Consider the following 22,494-nt stretch of genomic DNA (forward strand, 5'->3'; position numbering starts at 1 on the left):
GTCAGGTCAAAGAAGGATGAACCAACCCCACAGTCTTGACACCAATATCCTCCCATGTGATATAAACCAACCCTCGTCACTGACACCAAGTGGACTGGGAAAATATGTTAAAGGGTAAGACTGTAGAAACGCAGTGGCAAACATTTAAGGAGATATTTCATAACTTCTCAGCAAAGATTTATTCAAGTGAGAAATAAAGATGCTAAGAGAAGGATGAACCATCCCTGGCTAACTAAGGAAGTAAAGGATGGTATCAAATTGGAAAAAAAAGGCATATAATGTTGCGAAGGACAGTGGAAGGCCAGAGGATTGGGACATTTTTATAAACCAGCAAAGGACGACTAAAAATATGATAAAGACAGAGAAGGTAGCATATGAGAGCAAACTAGCAAGAAATATAAAAACAGAGAGTAAGAGCTTCTACAGGTATATAAAAAGGAAACGAGTAGCGAAAGTAAATGTTGGTCCCTTAGAGGACGAGACTGGAGAATTAATAATTGGGAACTTGGAAATGGCAGATTTTAAACAAATATTTTGTATCAGTCTTTACGGTAGAGGACACCAAAAAAATCCCAACAGTTGATAATCAAGGCACTATTGCAGTGGGGGGGGCAGGGGGCGGGAGAGCGGGGAGGAATAACTTAAAACAGACACTATCACTAGAGATAAGGTACTAAGCAAACTAATGGGACTAAAGGTGGATAAGTCCCCTGGACCTGATGACATGCATCCTAGGATTTTAAACGAAGTGGCTGCAGATAGTGGCTGCATTGGTTGTAATCTACCAAAATTCCCTGAATTCTGGAGAGGTCCCAGCGGACTGGAAAAGTGCAAATATAACACCCTTATTCAAGAAAGGAGGGAGTCAGAAGGCAGGAAACTATAGACCAGTTAGCCTACCATCTGTCATTGGGAAAATACTGGAGTCCATCATTAAGGAAGTAGTAGCAGGACATTTAGAAAATCATAAAGCAGTCACGCAGTCAGCATGGTTTTATGAAAGGGAAATCAGTTTTGACAAATTTGCTGGAGTTGTTTGGGGATGTAACAAGCAGAGTAGATAAAGGGGAACCAGTTGATGTCGTATATTTGCATTTCCAGAAAGCATTCGATAAGGTGCCACACAAAAGGTTACTGCACAAGTTAAAAGCTCACGGGGCTGGGGGTAACATATTAGCGTAAATAGAGGATTGGCTAACTAACAAAAAGTTGGGATAAATGGGTCATTCTCAGATTGGCAAACTGTAACTAGTGGGGTGCCGCAGGGATCAGTGCTGGGGCCTCAACTATTTACAATTTATATTAATGACTTGGATGAAGGAACCGAGTGTAATGCAGCCAAATTTGCTGGTGATACAAAGATAGGTGGGAAAGCAAGTTGTGAGGAGGACGCAAAGAATCTACAAAGGGATATAGATAGGCTCAGTGAGTGGGCAAAAATCTGGCAGATGGACTATAATTTGGTAAAATGTCAGGTTACCTCCTTTGGTAGGAAAACTAAAAAAGCAAATTATTTAAATGGAACAATTACAAAATGCTGTAGTACAGAGGGATGTGGGGGTTCTTGTACATGAAACTCAAAAGGTTAGCAGGAAGTAATCAGGAAGGCAAATGGAATGCTGGCCTTTATTGCAAGGGGGATGGAGTGTAAAAGTAGGGAAGTCCTGCTACAAAACTGTACAGGGCGTTGGTAAGACCACACCTGGAGTACTGCACACTGGTTTGGTCTGGACTTGTCTACATTCCTGTGCCGAGGGGATTGCTACACCAGACGGGAAGGGCAATATTTGGGGACACTGATTCCCCACCAATTCCCATTGCCCTTCTTTCTGGTGGATAATGGAGGGGCCACTGTGTGTAATGTGCAAGTCAGTAAGAATTGTTAACAAGCTCTTTGTAATTGGAGATTTTATTCAGTGGAAACTTTCACACACTATTGTAGATTTTGAACCAAAGATCAATTGAGGATTAAAGTAAAAGTTCATAATTTTATTGCACACTAAATTTCTGTTGAGAGTCGCTGAATTAAGGGGAAAGATAACACACAGCGTTTCTTAAAATGGACACTGCAAACCCGAGAACACCATCAGCAATATATCCAGAATATTAAAGTCCAGCCCAGTTATAGGGTTATCAGCAGAAACAAACCCCAAATGTCAGAATGGACATGGTTCAGTCGAGATGTGATTAACAGCAGCAATAACAGCAGATTCCAACCCCTGCAGTCACTTGTGAACTCGCTGGTGTGTCAGCAGGTTGTATGACCGAGCGAATCGCTTCCCACACTCAGAGCAGGTGAACGGCCTCTCTCCAGTGTGAACTCGCTGATGTGTCAGCAGGGTGGATGACTGAGTGAATCGCTTCCCACACTCAGAGCAGGTGAACGGCCTCTCCCCAGTGTGAAATTGCTGGTGTCTCATCAGGTTGGATGACTGAGTGAATCCCTTCCCACACTCAGAGCAGGTGAATGGCCTCTCCCCAGTGTGAACTCGCTGGTGAGCTACAAGCTGGGATGAACAAATGAATCCCTTTCCACACTCAGAGCAGGTGAATGGTCTCTCCCCAGTGTGAACTCGCTGGTGTTTCAGCAGGTCGCATGACTGAGTGAATCCCTTCCCACACTCAGAGCAGGTGAACGGCCTCTCCCCAGTGTGAACTCGCTGATGAGTTACAAGGTGCGATGATGTAATGAATCCCTTCCCACATTCAGAGCAGGTGAATGGCCTCTCCCTAGTGTGAACTCGCTGGTGAGTTACAAGATTGGATGAATCAGTGAAACCCTTCCCACACTCAGAGCAGGTGAATGGCCTCTCCCCAGTGTGAACTCGCTGGTGAGTTACAAGTTGGGATGACCGAGTGAATCCTTTCCCACACACAAGGCAGGTGAACGGCCTCTCCCCTGTGTAATTGCGTCGATGAATTTCCAGCTCAGACGGTGATCTGAATACCTTCTCACAATCACCACATTTCCACGGTTTCTCCATGGTGCGAGTATCCTTGTGACTCTCCATGGTTGGACAATCAGTTGAAGCCTCGCCCACACACACAACACATTTACAGTTTCTCCGTGGTTTGAATGGTGCGATGTTTTTTCAGGCTGTGTAACTGGCTAAAGCTCTTTCCACAGACAGTGCACTGGAACATTCACTCGAGTGTGTTAGTCTCGATACTTTTCCAGTCACACAGATATTTGAAATCTATTCCCACAGACAGAACAGACAAGCATTTCTCCTTCCACTTTCAAAGCCCGATGATATTCAGGTCCTGATGAAACGATTGACTCCGTCAGATCTTGACACGATGTATGGTCTGAAAATCTCCCCTCCTGTAAAAGGAGATAACAAAACTCATCACTGTCAGTACAAGACAGAAATTCAAAATAGACAAATCTAGTTTCCATGGAACTTTCTTTCCTCTCTTGTTCTTCCAAAGCTGTAAATCCCTGTCCCACACATTGATCCTCCTGCTGTGCTGAAATCCAAACCCATCACACATTTCGGAAGGAAAAGGAGGTGGGCTAGCACTGTTAATAAAGGATGGGATCAGTGCGTTACTGAGAAACGATATTGGCTCAGAGGATCAAGATGTTGAAACAGTTTGGGTGGAGATAAGGAATAATAAGGGGAAAAAGTTGCCGGTGTGCTTAGTGCATAGGCCCCCTAACAGTAGCTGCACTGTTGGACGGAGTATAAATCAAGAAATAATGGAAGCTTGTAATAAAGGAATGGCAATAATTATGGGTGATTTTAACCTTCATATTGATTGGACGAAGCAAATTGGTCAGGGAAGCCTTGAGGAAGAGTGAATCCAGGATAGTTTCCTTGAACAGTACATTGCGGAACCAACCAGGGAGTGAGCTATCTTAGAACTAGTACTGTGTAATGAGGCAGGATTAATAAATGACCTTGTAGTAAAAGATTCTCGAGGAATGAGTGACCATAATATGTTGAATTTCAAATTCAGTTGGAGGGTGAGAAAGTTGGTTCTCAAACCAGGGTCCGAAGCTTAAATAAAGGGGACTACAAAGGTATGAGAGCAGAGTTGGCTAAAGTGGACTAGGAAAATAGACTAAAGAATGGGACGATTGATGAGCTATGGCAGACATTTAAGGAGATATTTCATAACTCGCAACTAAAATATATCCCAATGAGAAGGAAAGACTGCAAGAAAAGGGATAACCATCCATGGCTAACTAAACAAATAAGGGATGGTATTACAATGGAGAACAGGGAAATGGCAGCGACGTTGAACAAATATTTTGTATCAGTCTTCACGCTAGAAGACACTAAATACATCCCAATAGTGGATAATCAAAGGACTATAGGTAGGGAGGAACTTAATACAATCACCATTACTAATGAAGTAGTATTAAGTAAAATAATGGGACGAAAGGTGGACAAGTCCCTTGGACCTGACGCCTTACATCCTGGGGTCTTAAGAGAAGTGGCTCCAGAGATAGTGGATGCATTGGTTGTAATCTACCAAAATTCCCTGGATTCTGCCGCGGTCCCAGCAGATTGGAAAACCACAAATGTAACACCCCTATTTAAAAAAGGAGGCAGACAAAAGCAAGAAACTATAGACCAGTTAGCCTAAGATCTGTCATTGGGAAAATGCTGGAGTCCATCGTTAAGGAAGCAGTAGCAGGACATTTGGAAAAGCAAGATTCAATCAAGCAGAGTCAACATGGTTTTATGAAAGGGAAATCATGTTTGACAAATTTGCTGGAGTTCTTTGAGGATATAACGAGCAGGGTGGATAAGGGGGAACCAGTGGATGTGGTGTATTTGGATTTCTAGAAGGCATTCGATAAGGTGCCATATAAAAGGTTACTGCACAAGATAAAAGCTCATGGGGTTGGGGGCAATATCTTAGCATGGATAGAGGATTGGCTAACTGACAGAAAACGGAGTCAGGATAAATGGGTCATTTTCCGATTGGCAAACAGTAACTAGTGGGGTGCCGCAGGGATCAGTGCTAGGCCCCAACTATTTACAATCTATATTAATGACTTGGATGAAGGGACCGAGTGTAATATAGCCAAGTTGCTGATGATACAAAGATGGGTGGATCAGCAAATTGTGAAGCGGACACAAAAATCTGCAAAGGGATATAGACAGGCTAAGTGAGTGGGCAAAAATTTGGCAGATGGAGTATAATGTGGGAAAATGTGAGGTTATCCACTTTGGCAGAAATAATAGAAAAGCAAATTATAATTTAAATGGAGAAAAATTGCAAAATGCTGCAGTACAGAGAAACCTGGAGTTCCTTGTGCATAAAACATAAAAAGATAGTATGAAGGTACAGCAAGTAACCAGGAAGGCAAATGGAATGTTGATGTTTATTGCAAGTGGGATAGAGTATGAAAGCAAAGAAGTCCTGCACCAAGTGTACAGAGTATTGGTGAGGCCACACCTGGAGTACTGCTTGGAGGCTGTTCATAGAAGGTTCACTACATTAATTCCAGAGATGAGGCATTTGAATTATGAACATAGGTTGAGCCTATACACATTGGAGTTTAGAAGAATGAGGGGTGATCTTATTGAAACATATAAGATAATGAGGGGGCTTGACAAGGCGGATGCAGAGAGGATGTTTCCACTCACAGGGGAAACTAAAACTAGGGGACATAGTCTCAGAATAAGGGGCCGCCTATTTAAAACTGAGATGAGGTGGCGTTTATTCTCTCAGAGGGTTGTAAATCTGTGGAATTCTGTGCCCCAGAGAGCTGTGGAGGCTGGGTCATTGAATATATTTAAGGTGGAGATAGACATATTTTTGAGCGATAAGGGAGTAAAGGGTTATGGAGAGCAGGCAGGGAAGTGGAGTTGAGTCCATCATCAGATCAGCCATGATCTTATTGAACGGCAGAGCAGGCTCGAGGGGCCAAATGGTCTACACCTGCTCCTATTTCTTATATTCTGGAGTGTTTCTCCTCCACTACCAGTTTTCACCACCAATTCTGGCTGTGTTCAGTTCTACACTCACTGGACCCCCTCCCCTCCCCTGAAGGTGCTGACTCTGGCTGGGTTCAGTTCTACACTCACTGGTTCCCCTTCCCTGAAGGTGCTGACTCTGGCTGGGATCCTGAAACCCCGCCGACACATTGTTCTTTCACAAAGATGGCCACGCATGCGCTCTACTGCTCGGTGAATCACGATGGCGGCGCAGAAACCTGCAGCTGTCCTTTACAAAGATGGCGACCGTCAGTTTGGGCCTGTTACCGCGAAAACGCCCCAGAGCTGCAAATTCGAGACCTGTTGTTTCTTAGTCCGGGTTGGCGACCTGCAGCAGGTGTTTATAAAGCCCACCTGTCGAGCACGTTGCTCCCCTTATCCCGCTGATTCAAATTCGACTCCAAACTACATGTCAGACCTTCGCCCGCTCACAGCCCGCGTCCCCGCTGATCAAAGTCACACTGCGCATGCTCCACATACAGCCCACGCCTGCGCACTGGGCTTCCCCCAGTGAGACGACCTCCTGACGTAACAGAAAAGCGGCGATGTTTAAAATAGAAAAGCAACCTGGCATTTGTTGATTTTATAATAAAATGCTAAAACGGAGAATGGTATCATGAAAATAAATTGACTGCTGCAAACTTTTCATGAATTAATCGCGGTTTTTAAAGGTCTCTCCACAGTTGCCAGGGGCGACGCGTCAGGTTCGCCAGCCGCCGAGCACAGACGCCGGAGGTGGGGTTTACCAGGGGCGACAGCGAGGCTGGGCCGGGGGACAACGTCGTCGCGGGAGAGAGGCGCAACTGTGGGTTCCGCTGGTGGGCGGGGCCACAGGGGGAGGGGCTACAGGAGGAGAGGTTACAGGGGGAGTGGGATAGAAGGGAGGGGTTACAGGAGGAGTGGTTACAGGGGGAGGGGGATAGAGGGGAGGGGTTACAGGGGAAGGGGTTTCAGGGCCGGGCTATAGGGGGAGGGGCTACAGGAGGAGGGGTTACGGGGAGGAGCTACAGGGGGAGGGGGATAGAGGGGGAGGGGTGACAGGGATGCAACTCCTTGTTAATACCATCCCCTTCAGTCCCAACCCCGCCCCCATTTCGAGCCCAGTATAGCATGGTGCTGACCGACCTGGGGAGGCCTCACAGTTTCACTTCTGGTCTGTGCTGAGTTAAGGGGCGAAGGCCGCAATTAGCAGAGACCGGTTGGGCCGAATGGCCTGTTTCTGTGCTGTGCCATGTTGTGAGAGGGCGGGTAAATGGAGCTGAGGGCGTGCTCTGATTGCGGGATCTTTCTATGCTTGCAATCAGAACAATAAAAAGCGGAACAGATCGAGGCCGCGGGCTATAGGAGGGATCGGAGGTCCCGTCCCACTCCTGCCTCCGCCTGGCAGAAAGGTCATCACCCCTGACCAAACAAAGGTTTGCCCGCTTGGGTCACCCTGACCCCGCCCCCTCAGCCCAGCAAGACAGCAACGCACGTACTGGCGGAGGGGAAGGAGAGGGTACGCCTGGAACCTGTCCACACAGCGCTCGCAGGGAAGGCCCAGCCTCCATCCCCGACCCAGTGCTGAATTAACCTGATCTTGGCTAGTATGCAGGAATAGGGACATGATTGGAGCTTGATATCCCTGCGCTGGGGGGCAGGGGTTTGAAAATCAGCCAGGATCGCAGCTCCTTCTCGCTATCCAACGGTCGAATAATTCAAGAGCAGGGAGGTTATGCTTGAACTGTGTAAAACACTAGTTAAGCCACAGCTAGAATACTGCGATCAGTTCTGGTCACCACATTACAGGAAAGATGTGATTGCACTGGAGAGGGTACAGAGGAGATTTAAGCGGACGTTGCCTGGACTGGAGAATTTTAGCTATGAGGAATGATTGGATAGGCTGGGTTTGCTTCCTTTGTAACAAAGGAGGCTGAGAGGAGACTTTTCTGCGGTGTATAAAATTAAGAGGGGCCTCGATAGAGTGAATAGGATGGAGCTATTTCCCTTAGCAGAGGGGTCAACAACCATTCGGCATAGATTTACAGTAATTGGTATGAGGGTTAGAGGGGATTTGCAGGGAAATTTCTTCAACCAGCAGGTGGAGGGGGTCTGGAACTCACTGCCTGAAAGGGTGGTAGAGGCAGAAACCCTCACCACATTTAAAAAATGCTTGGATGTGCACTTGAAGTCCCGTAACCTACAGGGCTACGGACCAAGAGTTGAAAAATGACATTTAGCTGAATAGCTCTTTGTCGGCCTGCGTGGACACGATGTAGCAAAATGAATTCCTTCTATGTTGTAAATTTCTATGATTCTATGACCCTTGAGGGGGTAAGCGTGAATGGACCATTTGCATAGAGCCTGCACGCGGGAGAGACAGTGTTTAGGGTTGGTTGTGAAGCCCCTCACAGCAGAATAGCTCATCAGCAAAACCTTATATCTCAGTGTGGGAGTCATTGTCTCGATAAGGAGATCTTGGAGCATTATTGGAGAACACCGGGAGTTAGTTGAAGGAAGACATTTATTGCTGACTCCTCTGTGACACCAGTCTCTATCTGATCTTTTACAGATATCAGGCTCGATGTCACTCCCGTTTCCTTGTGCCCAGCCCAGGCTCACAGCCAGTAGAGGGTTCCCCCAACATCTGGGGTGAGTTCACCTCAGTCACCAAGTAAGTAAATACCGACACACTCCCCAGGGACTCCCTGTAAAGACCAACACACTCCACAGGAACTCCCTGGAAATACTGACACACTCCCAGGGACTCCCTGTGATACTTACACACTCCCCGGGGACACCCTGCAAAAACTGGCACATTCCCAGGGACCCACTGAAAATACCGACATACCCCTTGGGACCCCGTGTAAACACAGACACTCCCATGGACCCCCTGTTTATACAGACACACTTGTGGGGACCTCCTGTAAAAACTGACACACTCCCCGGGGACCCCTTGTAAACACTGACACACTCCCAGGGAACCCCTGTAAATACAGACACACGATTGGCGGTCCTTGTAAATATGGGCTCACTCACTTGGATCCCCTGTTATTACTGACCCACTCCTGGGTTCTCGCTGTAAACACTGACACACTGCCGGGAACTCCCACTAAAAACCGACACACTCCCGGGGATCCCCTGTAAATACAGACAAACTCCCTGGGACACCCCTTGTAGACACTGATACATTCCTTGGGGATCCCCTGTATTGGTCCAAGTCAGCATGGATTTATGAAAAGGAAATCATGCTTGACAAATCTTCTAGAATTTTTTGAGGATGTAACTAGTAAAGTGGACAAGGGAGAACCAGTGGATGTAGTGTATTTGGACTTTCAAAAGGCTTTTGACAAGTTCCCACACAACAGATTAGTATGCAAAATTAAGGCACATGGTATTGGGGGTAATGTATTGATGTGGATAGAGAACTGGTTGGCAGACAGGAAGCAAAGAGTAGGAATAAATGGGTCCTTTTCAGAATGGCAGACAGTGACTAGTGGGGTGCCACAGGGTTCAGTGCTGGGACCCCAGCTATTTACAATATACATTAAAGATTTAGACAAAGGAATTGAATGTAATATCTCCAGGTTTGCAGATGTCACTAAGCTGGGTGGCACTGCGGGCTTCGAGGAGGATGCTATGAGGCTGCAGGGGGACTTGGACAGGTTAGGTGAATGGGCAAATGCATGGCAGATGCAGTATAACGTAGATTGTGAGGTTATCCACTTTGGTTGCAAAAACAGGAAGGCAGATTATTATCGTAATGGTGACAGATTAGTAAAAGGGGAGGTGCAATGAGATCTGGGTGTCATGGTACATCAATCATTGAAGGTAGGCATGCAGGTGCAGCAGGCAGTAAAGAAGGAAAATGGCATACTGACCTTCATAGCGAGGGGATTTGAGTATAGGAGCTAGGAGGTCTTACTGCAGTTGTACAGGGCCTTGGTGAGACCACACCTTGAGTATTGTGTGCAGTTTTGGTCTCCTAATCTGAGGAAGGACATTCTTGCTATTGAGGGAGTGCAGCGAAGGTTCACCAGACTGATTCCCGGGATGGCAGGACTGACATAGAAGAAAGTCTGGATTGACTAGGCTTATATTCACTGGAATTTAGAAGAATGAGAGGGGATCTCATAGAAACTTATAACATTCTGATGGGATTGGACATGTTAGTTGCAGGAAGAATATTCCCAATGTTGGGGAAGTCCAGAACCAGAGGTCACAGTCTAAGGATAAGGGATAAGCCATTTCGGACCAAGGTGAGGAGAAACTTCTTCACTCAGAGAATTGTGAACCTGTGGAATTCTCTACCACGGAATGTTGTTGAGGCCAGTTCATTAGATATATTCCCTTTCATAAATCCATGCTGACTTGGACCGATCCTGTCACTACTTTCCAAATGCGCTGCTATTACATCTTTAATGATTGATTCCAACAATTTTCCCCGCCACCGATGTCATGCTAACTGGTCTAAAGTTCCCTGTTTTCTCTCCCTCCTTTTTTAAAAAGTGGGGTTACATTAGCTACCCTCCAATCCATTGGAACTGCTCCAGAGTCTATAGAATGTTGAAAATGACCACCAATGCATCCACTATTTCTAGGGCCACTTCTTTAAATACTCTGGGATGCAGACTATCAGGCCCTGGGGATTTATCAGTCTGACGCACTCTCGGGGATCCCCTGTAAATATTGACACACTTTCGGGGACCACCTTTTAATACTGACATACTCCCAAGGATCCAATCATTTGACAGCGAGCATTCCTTACCGGAAAAACATCGACTTTTCCTGATCAGGTGATCTAGCCATTCCTCCAAGATCAATAAGCTTCTTGAAACGTTCAGGTTAAGCATTTGATGATTTATTGAGCGTACAGATCATGCAGTAGCTCTTCAAAATACACTCAAAAAATGGGGCTTACAAACACACCCAATGGTCAGGAGCTCAAAGGCATTACAGTTCTGGGCTCAGTATTCAGACCCTACAAACCCTTGTAATCCAAATCCTCGTTCTCATCTGCCACTTTCTAAGCTGCAGGTTTCCTTGTCCAAATGTCCATCACTGGAAGCTACAACTGTCCTGACCATGTTGTGCTCACCTCTGCAGGTCTCCACCTTTGGCTTTCCACTTCCTCCGGAATAAAACTCCATATCAGGAGAATCTCACTGGACCCGCCCCTTACCAACTTTGGTTAATAAAGCTGGTGCCCTTACTTATTTACACTGGGCTCATGAGCTCGGTATAACTCCTTTACATCATCGTCTTATCCAACTAATTCTTCCCACTCTAGAGAAACCCTAATTAAAATGATGATATCTACCCAGAGGTTCTCCTTTTGCCAGGACTATCTGTTGCCCTTGCACCCATTATCAGCGCTGATAGCTCCCTGAAGCTCAGAAGCCTCTGCACAATGGTAGGTCTTTCCTGATATTCCCTCATTGAGCAGGAGGTCACCTCATGTTGAAACAGGCCAGAGCTAGATGGTCAGTCTCAGTTCAGCAATCCAGTGGTCACTACTTAAAAATGTGATGGTATTTCCCACAACAAATGCTCAAAGCTCCCACGCCCTTGCAGTGTGAAGAGGAATCAATCGCGATACAAGAATAGCACACGTCTAGTTGGAGATTAACCCTTTGCTGAGCGTTTTCTTGGGTTAAACAAGGCGACGGTCAGGCAGAGCCAGAATTGTGCGAGACTGTCACACACATGGAGACGGGATCACGGGCACTGGCTGACACGCTCGGTCACTTTCATTCTGGCGGAGAGCCCACATCCGAGCAGTCAACATCCTCCGGTTTCAAATCAAACTCCTTGTTCGAACATTGTCCCTGAAACATCTTCTTCAGCTGCATCGCAGACAGGATAAAGGATGAGTGTTGGAGCAAGGATGGGAGAGAGCGAGACATAGAGAGAGCGAGACAGAGAGGAAACGAGACAGAGAGAGCGAGACAGAGAGAGAGAGAGAGACAGACAGACAGACAGAGAGAGAGAGCGAGACAGACAGAGAGAGAGAGAGGGAGACAGACAGAGAGAGAGAGCGAGACAGAGAGAGCAAGACAGAGAAAGAGAGAGAGAGAGAGTGAGAGAGAGAGTGAGACAGAGAGAGCGAGACAAAGAGACAGAGAGAGAGAGACAGAGACAATGTGAGAGAGACAGGCAGTCAATGAGAGACGGAGACAATGAGAGAGAGAGTGAGTCAATGAGAAAGGGAGAAAGACAGAGATATAATCAGTGACTAAAGGCTAACAAGTCCCTTGGACCTGATGCCTTACATGCTAGGGTCTTTAGAGAAGTGGCTGCAGAGATAGTGGATGTATTGGTTGTAATCTACCAAAATTCCATGGATTCTGCCGCAGTCCCAGCAGATTGGAAAACTGCAAATGTAACGCCTCTATTTAAAAAAGGAGGCAGAAAAAAAGCAGGAAACTATAGACCAGTTAGCCTAACATCCGTCGTTGGGAAAATGCTGGAGTCCATTATTAAGGAAGCAGTAGCGGGACATTTGGAAAAGTATAATTCAATCAAGCAGAGTCAGCATGGTTTTATGAAAGGGAAATCATGTTTGATAAATTTGCTGGAGTTCTTTGAGGATGTAACGAGCAGGGTGGATAAGGGGAAACCAGTGGATGTGATGTATTTGGATTTCCAGAAGGCATTCGATAAGGTGCCACATAAAAGTTTACTGCACAAGAAAAAAGCTCACAGGGTTGGGGGTAATATATTCGCATTGATAGACGATTGGTTAACTATCAGAAAACAGAATCGGGATAAATGGGTCATTTTCTGGTTGGCAAGCAGTGACAAGTGGGGTGCCGCAGGGATCGGTGCTGAGTCCTCAACTATTTACAATCTATATTAATAACTTTGATGAAGGGACCGAGTATAATGTAGCCAAGTTTGCTGATGATAAAAAGATGGGTGGGAAAGCAAATTGTGAGGAGGACACAAAAAATTTGTAAAGGGATATAGACAGGCTAAGTGATTGGGCAAAAATTTGGCAGATGGAGTATAACATGAGAACATGTGAGGTTATCCACTTTGGCAGAAATAATAGAAAAGCAAATTATAATTTAAATGGAGAAAATTGCAAAGTGCTGCAGTACAGAGAGACCTGGGGGTCCTTGTGCATGAAACACAAAACGTTAGTTTGATGGTACAGCAAGTAATCAGGGAGGCAAATGGAATGTTGGCCTTTATTGCAAGGGAATAAAAGCAGAGAAGTCCTGCTACAACTGTACAGGGTATTGGTGAGGCCACACCTGGAGTATTGCGTACAGTTTTGGCCTCCGTATTTAAGGAAGGATATACTTGCATTGGAAGCTGTTCAGAGAAGGTTCACTAGGTTGATTCCGGAGATGAAGGTTTGACTTATCAGGATAGGTTGAGTAGGTTGAGACTATACACATTGGAGTTCAGAAGAATGAGAAGTGATCTTATTGAAACATAAGATAATGAGGGGGCTCGACAAGGTGGGTGCAGAGAGGATCTTCCCACATAAGGGAAACTAAAACTAGGGGACATAGTCTTAGAATAAGGGGCTGCCCATTTAAATCTGAGATGAGGAGAAATTTTTTCTCTCAGAGGGTTGTAAATCTGTGGAATTCTCTGCCCCAGAGAGCTGTGGAGGCTGGGCCATTGAATAAATTTAAGGTGGAGATTGACAGATATTATAGCGATAAGGGAAGAAAGGGATATGGGGAGCGGGCAGGGAAGTGGAGCTGAGTCCATGATCAGATCAGCCATGATCTTATTAAATGGTGGAGCAGGCTCGAGGGGCCAAGTAGCCTACTCTTGCTCCTATTTCTTGTGTTTCTTGTACCTGGTTCGAGGGGCTAAAGGCATCATCCTGTCCCTATCAAACAGGGTCAATAGGCTGAATGAGCTACTGCTGATCTCATGTTACAAGCTCGATGGGCTGAATGGTCTTGGTTTCTTCCTGTGTGGCACATGGGAGTGGCTGAATGGCTGACTCCTGTTCCCATAACACTGCTTCGAGGAGCTGATTGGCGTGCTCCTCTTCCTATGTGTCAGGCTCAGGGGATGCATGGCTTTCTCCTGTTTTTTTATTTGTTCACGGGATGTGGGCGTCGCTGGCAAGGTCAGCATTTATTGCCGATCACTAATTGCCCTTGAGAAGATGGTGGTGAGCCACCTTCTTGAACCGCAGCAGTCTGTGTGGTGATTGTACTCCCACAGTGCTGTTAGGGAGGGAGTTCCAGGATTTTGACCCAGCAACAATGAAGGAATGGCGATATGCTTCCAAATCAGGATGGTGTGTGACTTGGAGGGGAACATGGAGCTGTGCTCAGGCATTCTTTGCGTATCGATGTTTTAACCAATTTCTTATCAAAAGTTAATTGGGCCAGTGTCTATATATGGTCTTCAACAAAATCACCTTGTTTAATTGGTTCTCGTGGTCAAAATACCATTGGCATTCAAAACCAGAGCTAGCATGTGGCCACTCCTGTCTCCAGTAATTTCCCCATCAATGCCTGCTTGTCCATGTTATCTTGTTTATAAATTCATTCATCTCCTCAGAACCTGTCTTATTTATGCTCCTGTATTCAAACTGTTAGCTTTGATGAAGCTGACTCCAATTAATACTTTGTTATTATAATAATGTGACCTTGGCTCTCAGCTTGTGTTAGTTTGTTATTTGAACCTAGTTAAAACTGAGTTCTGCATACATTCAAGAAGCGCCTAACATTCCAATGCCCACAGATAATCATGGGTAAGATTAATTTGGTCAATGACTAAAAATTTAATATTTATTTATGAATCTCTAATACCAATGTTTTGTACAATTCCAAGGTCCCTTTGTTCCTCGACACTTCTCAGTATCCTACCATTTGATGTATATTCCCTTTCCTTGTTAGCCCTCCCCAAATGCGTTACCTCACACTTCTCTGGATTAAATTCCATTTGCCACTGTTCTGCCCACCTGCCCAGTTGATTGATATCTTCTTGCTGTCCACAGCTTTCTTCTTCATTATCAACCACACAGCCGATTTTAGTGTCATCTGCAAACTTCTTAATCATACCCCCTATATTCAAGTCTAGATCATTGATGAAGATCACAAAAAGCAAGGATCCTAGTACTGAGCCCTGCAGAACCCCACTAGAAACATCCTTCCAGTCGCAAAAACATCCATCAACCATTACCCTTTGCTCCCTGCCTCTGAGCCAATTTTGGATCCAATTTGCCACTTTGCCCTGGATTCCATGGGCTTTTACTGTTGTGACCAGTCTGCCATGTGGGACCTTTTTAAAAGCTTTGCTAAAATCCATATACACTATATCATACGCTTTACCTTCATCGGCACTCCTGGTGACCTCCTCAAAAAATTCAATCAAGCTAGTCAGACACGACTTCCCCTTAACAAATCCATGCTGACTGTCCTTGATTAATCCGTGTCTTTCTAAGTGAAGATTTATCCCGTCCCTCAGGATTTTGCTGGGTTAAAAACCCCGCCATTGAAAGACCACATTAGTGAATTGAACAGGATTTACTGTGATTGCACTGAGCACTGAACCATGTTCATTCTGGCAGTTATGGTTTGTTTCTACTGATCTTAATAACCCCAATAACTGGACTGGTGATTAATATTCTGTATAAATGTTGAATGTGTTCCAAATACATAGTGCGTTTAATATTTGATTTCTCCATGATAAGAGGAGACTAATTGATGTTCTGTTACCAACTGTTACATTTTGGGCCTTTTCTTACTCTAGATTATTTCAGTTCTCCTCTCGTTCGCCTTCAACCATATCAAATCCCAAGCCTGTTCTGTTTGAGAACACGGCTTGTAGGAGACATAGTCTGAACTGTTATGTCTCACTTTACACTCATCTGAAATTACTTTGAACTACCCCTTTATAGTACCTTCTTGTATCAGATTTGAAATCTGTTATTATCTGTATCATTTAACACTTTTTGTATCCGGATTTGTAAAAGTTCTCCACACATATTGCATGTAATTGCCTTTGAAATGTATGATATTTGTCATTCTCATTACTAATTTTGATGGTTTCGTTGGTTTAATCTCTTGTTACTAACATACATTGCACTATTTCTTTAAACATGATAATTGGTTCAAACATTTCCTTTATCAGGTCTTTGGCTCAATTGAGCCCTGTCAATAATCTTTGGTTGGGGATAGGATTAGTGTTTAGTGGCTGGGGTTAAGGATGGGTTTTGAGGCTGGTGTCAGAAGCTGGGGTTCGGGTTACAATGTTAGGCTTATGAGATAGTGATTAGAATTACAAACCACTATTAACAACGCCCGTGTCACTAGATGCCTCCTTTTTCATTTGTTGTTTTTTAACCTCATACAGGTAAAGCGCAAAACAACCTTATGAATTGTTCATTCAAGGAATCTTCGTTCTGGCCTGAGTCCGATCTGCTGCCTTTTTTCACACCTCTACATTTCCCACAGAAAAGACATCAGGGACAGGAGGGGAAATAATGTTTTATAGAATCCAGAATTGTCTGTTCTGAATTTCTATCCTGTATTTAAAGTAACAACTTTTGTAACCACCATTTCCAGGGTATTAGAAGGGGAGGATCTGCAGCAGAGAAGCTCAAAACAAACATTACGTCAAAATTTGACAGATTCAACCTGAAGAATCAATAGTGTAAATGTGGGGACTGGATCCGGATTCAGTTGCCCGTCTGAGGTGATAACACATCAGGGAGAGGCCGTTTATCAGCTGAGTGTGGAAAGAGATTCACTCGCTCATCTCACCAAATGACACTCTGGCATGTTCATAATGGGCAGAATCCATTCACTGCTCTGTACGTGGAAAACGATGAAATCGACTACACCCATTTACTGACACACCAACAGAGTCACACCGGGAAGAGACCGTTTAGATATTTCACATGTGGAAAGGTAGTCACTCCGTTGTCCCAACTGTTTACACTCCAGATTATCCACATTGAGAACATTTGCTTTAAATGTGAGAAAAACTTTCAAAGTTCAAAGCAGCTGATGCACGATCACCGCACTGATACTGGAGAGAAGCTGTTTCAATACCCACTGTATGGAAATAAATTCACCCCACCTGCTGAGACGCTAGTGGCTGTAGGGGTTATTAATCACATCCAGAACTGACCCGTGGCAGAGTGCCCGTTCATTTGGGGTTTTTTGTGTATGATTTATTAATTTTCACTCAATCAGATCACAGAAAATCAATCCCCATTCACTAACTGGGGTTTTCAATGGCGGGACTGTGACCCAGCATAGCCCGCGGGGGAGAATGTACCCTATTCGCACTGCACAGGCACAGGACCAGGTGGTTTTTGGAGCATGCACAGTGTCACTTTGATCAGAGCCGGACGAAGAATGGAAACGGGAAGAGCCGGAGACGCAGGTGAGTAGCTCACACGGCGGGTATGCTTCATGAAGACCTGGTATAGGCCGCAAACCCTGACGAAGAACTTCCAGGTCCCGCGTTAGCAGCTCCGGGGATTTATTCCTGGTGACAGGCCCAGGCTGACGGCCGCCAGCTTTGTAAAGCACAGCGGAAGGTTTCTGCACCACCATCGTGATGCACTGAGTAGCAGAGCGCATATGCGGCCATGTTTGTACAGGGACCATTAGTAGGCAGGGCTTCAGCGTCCCAGTGAATGTGGAACTGAACCGAGCCACCGTTCGGGGAGGAAAGAGAAGGAAACCAGTGAGTATAGAACTGAAATTCACTGCCACTTCTCTTCCAGTTACTTCACTGCCACTTCTCTTCTAGTTGCTTAGTGTAATTTCAGGGGTGGACAGTGAGGGGAACCAGTGAGTGTAGAACTGAACCCAGCCAGAGTCAGCATCTTCAGGGGTGGAGAGTTAGGGGAACCAGTGATTGTAGAACTGAACCCAGCCAGAGTCAATACCTTCACGGGAGGAGAGGGAGGGGATTCAGTTAGTGCAGAATTGAACCCAGCCAAGGTCAGCATCTCCGGGGGTGGGGGGGACCAGTGAATGTGGAAATGAACCCAGCCAGAGTCAGCACCTTCACGGGAGGAGAGGGAAACCAGTGAGTGCAGAATTGAACCCAGCCAGAGTAAGCATTTCCAGGGGAGAGAGGGAGGGGAACCAATGAGTGTAGAACTGCACCCAGCCAGAGTCAGCAATTTCAGGGGTGGACAGTGAGGGGAACCAGTGAGTGTAGAACGGAACCCAGCCAGAGTCAGCATCTTCAGGGGTGGAGAGTTAGGGGAACCAGTGATTGTAGCACTGAACCCAACCAGACTTGGTGCAGGATAAACAGTCTTGAGCTGTGCGATGTGTTTGGATTTCAGCACAGGGCGGAGGGACAATGTGTGGGATGGTGATTTACAGGTTTAGAGAAACAGGAAAGAATGATACATAGAAATTAGAATGGTCTGTTCTGAATTTCTGTCCTTTACTTACAGTGATGAGTTTTGTCATCTCCTTTTACAAGGTATTAGAAGGGAAGATTTACAGACGGGAAACTCAAACAAAACATCACGTCAAGATCTGACAGATTCTCTCGATTCCTCAGGACCTGAATTTCATCGGCCTTTGACTGTGGAAGGAGAATTGTTTGTTCTGTCTGTGGGAAAAGATTTCAAACATCATTGTGACTGGAAAAGCATTGCTACGCACATGCCCGACTGAGAGTGTTCCAGTGCACTGACTGAAAAGAGCTTTAACCAGTTACACAGCCTGAAAAACATCACACCATTCACAGCGGGGAGAAACCATACATGTGTTCTGTGTGTGGACGAGGCTTCAACTGATCGTCCAACCTGGAGGGACACAAGGACACCCGCACCATGGAGAATCCGTGGAAATGTGAGGACTGTGGGAAAGGATTCAATTACCCATCTGAACTGGAAATTCATCAGCGCATTCACACTGGGGAGTGGCCGTTCACCTGCTCTGAGTGTGGGAAGGGATTCACTTGTTCATCCAACCTGCTGATACACGAGTGAGTTCACACTGGGAAGAGGCCATTCACCTGTGCTGAGTGTGGGAAGGGATTCACTTGTTCATCCACCCTGTTGACACACCAGCGAGTTCACACTGGAGAGAGGCCATTCACCTGCTCTGAGTGTGGGAAGGAATTCACTAAATCATCCAATCTGCTGATACACCAGCGAGTTCACACTGGGGAGAGGCCGTTCACCTGCTTTGAGTGTGGGAAGGGATTCATTTCTTCATCCCACCTTCTAAATCACCAGCGAGTTCACACTGGGGAGAGACCGTTCACTTGCTGAGTGTGGGAAGGGATTCACTCAGTCATCTGACCTGCGGAAATACCAGCGAGTGCACACTGGGGAGAGGCCGTTCATATGCTCCGTGTGTGAGAAGGGATTCACTCAATCATCCCACCTGCTGAAACATCAGTGAGTTCACACCGGGAGAGGCTGTTCACCTGCTCTGAGTGTGGGAAGTTATTCACTCAGTTATCCAACCTGCTGATTCACCAGTGAATTCAGACTGGGGAGAAGTTATTTACCTGCTCTAAGTGTGGAAAGGGATTTGCTCAGTCACCCTACCTGCTGAGACACCAACAAGTTCACAAGTGATTGCAAGGGTTACATTCTGCTGTTATTGCTGCTGTTAATCTCATCCCGACTGAATCATCTTCATTCTGACAGTGGATTTTGTTTCTGCTGATATTAATAACCCCTGTAACTGGGCTGGAGTTTAATATTTTGATATTTCAAATAACAGTCTGTTGATATTTGATGTCTCCATGATGAGAGGAGACAAATTGTTGTCCTGTTACTGACTGCTCCATTTTGGGGCCTTTTCTCCTTCCTAACTAGATTATTTCAGTTCTCATACCTTTGGTTACTCTTATGGACAAGTTCCAGCTCCCCATACCTTCCAGTGTGCCGCTCCTAGCCTTGGTATCCAGGGAAGGTCTCAGTAACAAGCCTAGGATCACAAAACCCAGTCCTATCTGCACAGGAGAAAGTCTGTTATCTAACTCCTCGAATAGGCAAAATAGAGAATGATCCCAACTCTAAGAACATCTAGAATCTGTTGTAAATATCTTCCAAATCCTTACTGGTACAATCTGTCAATTGAAGTGAATGGAAGATGAGAGCGGTGAGGGAACTTGGATTTTTTCATCATAGAATGTTTAGATTCAAAATATTACATTAGGATAAGAAAAGACTAAAGACCAGTGGTTTGTGCTTGCCACAGGAAGGCCACAGTGTTTTTATGTGCTTCTAACGTTGTTGATGTATGTTGAAGAAAATGTAGACTTGTGTCTCTGGACTATGCCGTATCCAGAGACTACCATATTGGGCAATGCCCAATTATTGGGATAAATTATTATAAAATTGAATTGTTATAGAATGGAAAAGTAGTGAAGTTATGCTAAGCTTACATCAAACCTTGGTTAGAACACAGAGGGTGCAAAGAAGATTTACAAGTATGATAGTGTATACCTATCAGGAAAGGATAGGCAAGCTGGGTCTCTTTTCTCTTGAAAAAAGAAGGCTGAGTGGTGACCTAATAGAGGGCTTTAACATTATGAATGATTTTGATAGACTAAATACAGAGAGAGTGTTTCCACTTATGGGAAAGAGCATAATTAGAGGCCATAAATATAAGATAATCACCAAGAAATCAAATAGGGAATTCAGAAGAAACTTCTTTACCCAGAGAGTAGTGAGAATGTGGAATTCACTACCACAGGGAGTGGTTGAAGCAAATAGTATAGATGCATTTAAGGGGAGGCTAGACAAGCATATGAGGGAACAGGGAATAGAGGATTGTGCTGATAGAGTTAGATGAGGAAAGACAGGAGGAGGCTCGAGTGGAGTGTAAATGCCGGCATGAACTGGTTGGGCCGAATGGTATGTTTCTGTGCCGTATATCCTACGTAATCCTAAAGTAAAATACTGCAGATGCTGAAATCTGGAATAAAAACAAAATGCTGGCTATCTCAGCAGGTCAGGCAGCATCTGTGGAGAGAAAGCAGAGTCTCGGGTCGATGACCCTTCATCAGAACTGGAGAGTGTTTGGAAAGAACAGTTTCTTAACAAGCGCTGAAAGGAGGAGGGGAAGAAAGAAAAAAGGGAAGGTCTGTGATAGGTTGGAAGACAGGAGAGATTAGAGAAACAGAATGGATGATGGCCCAAATTCAAATGGCAATGCCAGGAGTTAGAAAAACATGAGTCAAGATAGGGTGTGAATGGCAGGATAATGACCAACTACCATTAGAGACAAGGAGAAAAAAAGAAACAGGCTGAGGGGGGGCGGGGGGGGGGGGGGGCGGGTGCGCGTAAAGAGAGCCAAAGGTTGGCTCTGAAATTTTTGAACTCGATGTTGAGTCCCGAAGGCTGTGAAGTGCCTAAACGAAAGATGAGGTGCTGTTCCTCGAGTTTGCATTGAGCTTCATTGGAACAGTGTAGGAACCGAGTATGGAGAGGTCAGAGTGGGAATGGAGTGGAGAATTAAAGTAACAGGCGACCGGAAGCTCGGTCACACTTGCGGACTGAACAGAGGTGCTCCGCAAAGCAGTCACCCAATCTACGCTGTAGAGGAGACCACATCGTGAGCAGTGAATACAGTATACTAAATTGAAAGAAGTACAAGTAAATCGCTGTTTCACCTGGAAGGAGTGTTTGGGACCCTGGATAGTGGAAAAGGAGGAGATAAAAGGGCAGGTGTTGCATCTCCTATGGTTGCATTGAAAGGTGCCGTGGGAAGGGGAGGGGTGCTAGAGGTGACTGTGGAATGGACCAGGGTGTCGCGGGGGAATGGTCCCTTTGGAATGCTGAGAGGGGAGGGGAGGGGAAGATGTGATTGGTGGTAGGACCTATCACAGACCTTCCCTTTTGTTCTTTCCCTCCCTCCCCCTTTCAGTGCTTGTTAAGAATCTGTTCTTTCCGAACACTCTCCAGGTCTGACGAAGAGTCATCGACCCGAAACGTTAACTCTGCTTCCTCTCCTATGTAATCCTATTTTTCAAGACACATTGGTCGAAGGGGAAGATAAATAGCTTGCATCCAAATGTAATTGTTACTTTTGTCTTCTTTGTAAAATCACAAAGTCTGGGCATAATTTTTTGTAAAATTAAAATTGATGATATAAATTGATAAGAGTTGCTGGTCAAGCACATGGGAAGGGAAATTTAGCTGAAATTTAAGGGGATAATCAAGTTTTATTTTTGAAAAGGTCCAGTCTATGTGGTTCCGTCCAAACTATGTATTCAGGAAGAAGTTTTGGAGGGGAAGGTTGTTGTGTTAAAGGTAACTAACATCCTTCATCTTGCAGACTGACGTGCTCTCTAGCATATTTTGGGGAATGAAAGGTCCAAGAAGAGGTTCGTTTAAATAAAATTAAATAAACAAAATGGGTTGAAACTTGGAGCAAGTGGGAATGTTTGATCTATATTTTAAGATATTATGATAATATTGTATTAGACAGTAAAGTTCCTCTGGGGCCCAGTGAACACTCCATAAAATTGAATGAGAGGACATGAGTGAGGATATAAGATGAAACCAGGAAAATTACACCATCAAATGGGAATTTTTTTAAATCATTGATATTTGGTGAATTGGCATAAATCACCTGGG

General features: G+C 45.1%; 2 protein-coding genes across 2 annotated transcripts in view; both read right to left on the bottom strand.

Annotated features, from left to right (window-relative positions):
• Positions 1-1,893: 1,893 nt before the first annotated feature.
• The window catches only part of LOC139274165 (zinc finger protein 850-like), a gene marked incomplete at its 5' end in the record, with an annotated part of 94,420 nt that continues 73,819 nt past the window's right edge, over positions 1,894-22,494 (bottom strand). The window contains one exon of the mRNA XM_070891204.1: positions 1,894-3,088. Within this exon, the coding sequence (XP_070747305.1) occupies positions 2,226-3,088 (863 nt within the window). The remainder of the gene's footprint in view (positions 3,089-22,494) is intronic.
• The window catches only part of LOC139273759 (zinc finger protein 256-like), a 41,014-nt gene continuing 36,839 nt past the window's right edge, over positions 18,320-22,494 (bottom strand). The window contains exon 3 of the transcript XR_011595340.1: positions 18,320-18,503. The gene's annotated coding sequence lies outside the window, so the exon portion shown is untranslated. The remainder of the gene's footprint in view (positions 18,504-22,494) is intronic.

This window comes from Pristiophorus japonicus, chromosome 9, assembly GCF_044704955.1.
Source record: "Pristiophorus japonicus isolate sPriJap1 chromosome 9, sPriJap1.hap1, whole genome shotgun sequence".
NCBI lineage: Eukaryota > Metazoa > Chordata > Chondrichthyes > Pristiophoridae > Pristiophorus > Pristiophorus japonicus.